The 6,575-nt window shown below is 40.1% G+C and overlaps 1 protein-coding gene across 1 annotated transcript in view; it reads left to right on the top strand.

Moving 5' to 3' along the window:
- RBM24 (RNA binding motif protein 24) overlaps positions 1–1,842 on the top strand; it is a 9,824-nt gene extending 7,982 nt beyond the window's left edge. Inside the window, 2 exon segments of the mRNA XM_008630929.2 lie at positions 7–10; positions 13–1,842. Of these exon segments, the coding sequence (XP_008629151.2) occupies positions 7–10; positions 13–65 (57 nt within the window). The 3' untranslated portion in view covers positions 66–1,842.
- The last annotated feature ends 4,733 nt before the right edge of the window (positions 1,843–6,575 follow it).

Raw genomic sequence — 6,575 nt, 5'->3', positions numbered from 1 at the left:
CGCGCGCCGCCGCGGCTTTCGGCCAGTACCAGCCCCAACAGCTGCAGACAGACCGCATGCAATAGCAGATGGACTACTGAAGGAAGCTCGCGCTCTCTCTTCCTCTTCTCAGCCTTCCAGTATAAGTAGTTAACAGAGACAATTGATAGTAACTAAGGAGCTTTAAGGAAAGCGATGCTATTGCGAAACTAAAGATTTTTATTCCACTGTCTTCATACAGTATACATCCAAATCATGTTGGTAGAGGGGAAGGGTAGTGCGGCATGTCTAGTTTCGAGTATCAAGCCAGAAGAAAATGGGGGGAAAAATACTGTACTGTCATGAAAGAGTGGCAGGAGTAGCAATGGGACTTCATATTTTCAAACAAACAAAAAAGAACCAAAAAAAAAGCAAAGATGTACTTTCGACAGTATCAGGGAAGCAAAACTGCCTTTTATAAGTAAGAAAATGGTATTTGAAAAGCTTGAACCAGGGAAAAAACTTGAGTCAGCAATATGTAACCTTTATCCATTTTAAGAGGAAACAAGCTTAAAGCACTGATTGTCCTTTCTAGCTTTCAGAAGTTGTCTTTGTGAGACAGGACCTTGTCACTGTCTCACTGACAGGCACCGAACAACCCAAGGAAGATGGCCGGCTAGTAAGATGGCGGACAGGCACCAAAGTTATTTTCTTCTCTGTCCTCTGGATGAGTGGAACTATGGAGCAAGTGATGTGGAAGTAAGGGGTGCAACAGCTGTAGAGACAATCAATAACACAGACAGTTCTGGACAGAACACATCACTCATGCTCATATGATGAGCTTGTCACATCCTAATCCCTCGCCCCATCCCGTTTCACTTTTGGGAAACTTTAACTGCTGGTGTCAGCTATTCTGATTCTAAAATAGGATCAGCCCTTTACTACAACAGCCTTCTCTTTCTATTTATTGCATCTATTCGTAACTTGTGAATAAAGGCAGGAAGGAGCCTAATGAATTAAAACCTTTTAAGAACTGTTTTAAGGGAATTTTCTTTTCTGAAACCATTTGTACAATTTTAATATCTATTTCAGGATTATATTTAAAATATTTATTAGCAAACATACAGTACACAAGGCGACTTTTTGTTACCAAGACTGCAGTTCTTGAAGGGTTAATGGTATGTGATTTATACTGTGCCTTAATTGTTATGCTATTTAAAAAGAAATATTTATTTTGAAAGTTTTACTATGCTGCGCTCTAAAGACAGCAACTTTAGATGTGACACTGTAAAATTATGTATTCATCTCATGGTATAAATTATTTAGTAGGCTTAGATGTAGCATATTAAATATTAACCTAATTAACTAAGGATGTTGACTTGGATTTATTTAAATTCAGTATGTGCACTGTATGAGGGTACTCTTAAATTAACACTTTTTTAGGTTTTTACATAAAATATTGCTAGTTCATTCTTTTTCCCTCTACTAGTTATTCATGTAGACTTCTCAAATACATTAGTGCCGTTTTCTCACTCATCTGTACGTAGACTGACTATTTTTCCCTTTGCTAGAAAATGCTGCTTTACATTGTCCTGTGAAACTACAATACTTGCCGTTTTTATTCTTGACCGAAATGGAATTTAATATTTTACACTGTATTGGATTTTTTTATACTTGAACAATTTCATACAAGGGAAGACAGGATAGCATTTTTATGGACTTTATCCAATGTCACTGGATTTATTTGAAGTATTCTGAATACTAGCCAGTGTTACAATGTAGACATGACTCCTGTGCATATTATTTATTCCGTATGTACATTGCTTTACAGCATTTCAGATCTCTTTAGTCACTCGTATTAAACAATAAAAAAATGTTGTCTCATCCTGTCTAGTGTTGTTCTTGCCCAAATTGTCTTAGTTCTTGTTTAGTTAAAACTAGAGGGGCAACCTTTTATGTAGTTTTCCTGCTCTGTGGGGTGAATAGCTGCATATACACTGACTTCAGATACACAGATGGATGGAACTGTATTACATGGAGGAAATTCTGCAGAGGAGATGGAGAAGGCCCATTCTGAGGTTTATCATAAAATAATTCAGAATGGAAGGGACTTTGGGAGGTCTGAGGTCCCTTACGTGTTTGTCCAGTCAGGTCTTAAAAAATCCCCATGTGGAGAACTGCACAACCCGTCTGGGTAATCTATTCCACTACCATTCCCGTTGTGTTGTTTTTTTCTCCCTTCTATCTAACCAGCGCCTCCCCTGCGTGTTACAGCCTTTGTCTCTCATTCTTTGGCAGAAAGCCCAGCCCTATCTTCTCGGTAACCTTCTCTTAGGAACTGGAAAATTGCTGTTCTCTTCCATAGGCTGAGCAAACCCCAATGCCTCACCCTCTCCTCACAGTTCTCATGCTTCAACCTCCATCCGTCCTGCTGACCCTCCAATGGAGTCGTTCAAAGCTGCCAGCAGCTGTCATGTACTGGGAGCCTCTAGACTGGACCCACTATGCCAGCTGTGGTCTAATGAGTGCTGAGTAAAATGGAATAATCAATCTCCTTGATCTGCCATCTGTGCTCCTGTTGATAGTCTGATGCACTCTCACTGCTGCCAGAGTTTACCACTGACTCCTGTTCAGCCTGCCCCACGCCTCCCATGTCCTTTTCAGCAAAGTAGCTAACTAAGCCATGGGGGTTAGTCCATCTGAGATAAAGAACTCTCTATTTGTCCTGACTGAACTTCATGATGTTCCTGTTGGCCTAGTCCTCTGGCAAGTGTAAATCTCTCTGAATGGCAGGCCTGATCTCTAGCGTATCAAGTACACTCTCCATTAAGTATAATCAGTCCACAGACCTGACAGTACTGCATCCTATCTCTTCGTCCAAGTCATTGATAAAGATAACAGACCAGCCAGACCCCAAAGAAATTCCACTGTAACCAGTGGAGACAGAGCATAAGCCCTTTTGACCAATGATTCAGTTAGTTTTTTTCCCTAGCTATCCATTATTGGGATACAAGGATTCTGTGGGAGACTACATGGAAAGCCTTGCTAAACTCAAGGTAGATGACATTGTCTGTTTTTGCCGCTTCGACAGATAAAGTCACCTCATCACAAGAGACAATTAAGTTGGTCTGGCATGATTTACTCTTGTGAATCCATGCTGGCTGTTCCAAATCACCACATTCTCCTTCATGTGCCTGGAAACTTCTGCCAAGATGGCTCACTCCGTGATCGTTCAGTATTTCCCTAGATTGTCCTGCATGCCCTTTCTGAAGATGGGTGCATCATCTGCCTTTCTGCAGTCACAGAAGACCTCCCCAATCTCCATGACCTTTCAGTGACGATAGTAAGCAGCCTCAGAATGACAACAACCTTGGGTGCAGCCCATCAGGTTTATGTGGATTGCGCTTCCTCAAGAGGTGCCGGAATCAATCCCCTTCCATACCTGGAAGTTTTTTTGGTCCTTGAACCCTTCGTACAAGCAAAGTGATGTTACTAAAAACCTAAAGATCAGGACACCTTTTCAAATATAGTGATTGAAGTGGGAAGCAGTGAAGTAGCTGCCCAAATGCTGTTGATGATGGATTTGTAATCTTTTGGACTACTTAACATTTCAATGTCAGTCCAAGACACTAACAACCAAAAGGAGTTGCTACCTGATGTCTGAAAGAAGACTGTGAAATGCATGGCAGTCTTAGCTAGCTCTTAGAGGAATGGGAGGATGTTCATATAATCTTCATACTGAAGTTCACCACTGCAGCTGTCACTCTTACTGTGACTTCAGCAGAAGCACAGGCTTGACTGCAGAATTCGAGCTGCTCTTTCATCCACAGAAAGGGTCTTTTTCCTCTGCGAAAGAGGGGAGTAGGGAAATTGAAGTGATAGAAAAGATGTTTTTCCTGGTCTTGGGATCAGACTTCATTTCACCATGGATGATTATGAAACTCCAGAACTGGAACACTCACTAACATCGTGGCCTGATGCTGTCATGGTTCTTAAGAAGTGCTTTGAGCCTGGCTGCTGAGAAGTGTTGCTGAACTGCCTTTTGCGATCTGACCTTAAGATCTGCGACCTTGCAGAACGCATTGTAGTGCTCTTTCTGCTAAGAAGCATGTAAACACCCAGCAGGGAGGTGAGTAGAAAACAATAAATGCCATTTTCTACTCTGTTCTTCTATTTCGTTACCCTGGTCTTGTTCCAAGGGACTTGCCTGCAAGACATGGTATCAAGCAGGAATCAAAACCAGAAGTCCCTCAGAGAGAAAGGCAGAGCACACTGATGGCACACTAACCTTCTATTTGATAAGGGATGAAGAAAGCATCTTTTCCCTACTGATGGACACCCCTGACAATGTCCTTGGGCCTTCCCCTGCCTCGGTCTGGAGGTGACAGACACCCCCAGGGAGGGGTGTGAAGGGGAATGCTTGCTGCCCTGGAGGGGTCTATGTTGTGGTAAGCCACTATGGGAACAGAATAAAAGTTTATGACTCAGCTTATAAAGGTCAATTGCATGCTGGCTCTAACTTGACTGAAGAAATAATGTCAGCAAAAACATAAATGTGTGAGCTCCACTACCAAACTTAGCTTTGGGCACACAACATGAACACTAATGCTTGTTTTGATAAATGAGTAGCTGAACAGACCTTTGTACATAAAATACATCTCAGTAGCACCTCACATATATGAAATGCCAACAGTTCACATTACTAGGACCAAAATAAAATAACTGAGAAATAGCAGCACATAATTAGGAAATATGTGAATACTCAGAAAAAATGTTAGCATTTTACTTGAGAGATGGCATATATGCAAGAAATTGCTCACAGTACAATTTCCAGTTGAGTTTCCAAAATCTTAAGAAGAGTTTCTATACTGAAAAGTGACCAGTGCTGAGTTTCTTGCAGAGGGAGGGAGAAGTTGAAACTAGGAAACATTGCTAAGGAATGTGTAGATTAAAAAAGGTGTAATACCTTGAAAGGTTACATTGATAACCTGGCTGCTAGAATTGCAGTTTTTCCTAGTATATTTATTTTCCTATTAAGTAGTGAACATAACTTGGCATTGCTAGACTTCATTGGTTCTAATTTTTCTTGGATTTTTCAAACACATAGAAGGACTACACTAGGATGAAAATAATGATGCAACCACTCGAAGCACCCCTTAGTCTTGTTCATCAGATGCTTACCCATTTTAAACTGAGCAATTCCCTTGTGCTCGAACCCTTGTGTGAAAAATCATTCTATTTTGAACCTATGTTTTGTTCTAAACAGCCTGCATATGTTTAAAAATAACATGGTTATGTGTGAATTTACAAAATGCTTACTATGACTGATGACTGGGCTTGGAGGCTTGTTTGCAGATACTTTTATCCCTCCAAAGTGCAGGGTAAAATTATGAGAAAAAACAGTAAGTTTGACATAGTGTCAAAGAATAAGGAGAAAACTACAGCCATGACAGCATTCAAACATGCAGATGTCCATGCACATAGAGCAATTACGAGCTTTTCTCAACATAAAGTAAATTAGATCTGGAATGTTTCCCAATTCCATGTGCCAATTTTACTGAGTTAAGCCATGAATTTGGGCTAGCTTACACTATCATTATTTTTGACCTAAACAGTCTGGGGATAGGGACGAACCCACCAAAGTCTGTTTTATCACCAAACATCTGAAAGATGGTATCCAAATTAATTGGTGACAGTTCTCTGACATATATATAATCCTTAGCTTAGTATCCTCACATTAATCTTTGGACCAGACTTCATTATGCCTCCTGCTTCTTCTCTGTTCTCTACGTGTGACTATTGTGGGTGACGTGCTCCCCACTCCTTTACAGGGCATGGGCTCTTGCAGTTGCCCAGTCACTTCCTTCTTAAGACTTAAACTAGATAAAATAAGAAAACCCCATTGTCTTTCACCCCAAAATTTACAAAATATGCAAAAGTCTTTATAAAAGAGCTCTTTCTATCTGCAGCTCACCTTCTTCTGAATTTCATGACTCCATTTGAACCTGAGCAAAAGATGTTAAAATACCAAAACTGACAAGAGGTAGGTCATAAGCAAAGCTCAGTGAATCCATCACCTGTCATTAGGCTAGGTTAAAAGAGTTTTTTCATTGCACTTGCAAGGACATGAATCAATCGTTACTTGAAGAACAGAAAACATTTTTATCCAGTAATGCAGGTAAGGGATTTTGCCACCCTGCGAAAAATTTGGAATTTGTTGTTGTTGTTTGGATTTGTAGTGATGACAAAAATAAGCTAAAGTTTAAAACCCTGCAGTAAACAAAACTGTCTCCCAGAAAAATAAAACTGGGTAATTTAAAAACCATTTTAGATTATTAAACCCCCCTATTTTTAAAAATCATAAATTGCTTAAAAGCAAAATATCCCTGCACTTAGAAGTAACAGAGTAGATTGTTTTTGTTTTTTCCTGACAAGAACCAGTAGAATTGAACGGCTTTCAAAAAACACACCACTGCATTTTCCAACTGCTTCAAAGGGAAGACTGATTACTTGCTCAAGGCTGTGGATACTATGATGTTGCCAAAAATTGAGATTCCCTGGCTACTTGTTCAAACCGCTGGAATTCATCTCCTAACTTGATCACTAGTAATATTTCT

Source organism: Corvus brachyrhynchos, unplaced genomic scaffold (genome assembly GCF_000691975.1).
Source record: "Corvus brachyrhynchos isolate BGI_N302 unplaced genomic scaffold, ASM69197v1 scaffold43, whole genome shotgun sequence".
Classification (NCBI taxonomy): domain Eukaryota; kingdom Metazoa; phylum Chordata; class Aves; order Passeriformes; family Corvidae; genus Corvus; species Corvus brachyrhynchos.
Note: the sequence above shows the minus strand (reverse complement) of the source record. Positions and strands in the feature narration are given on the sequence as shown.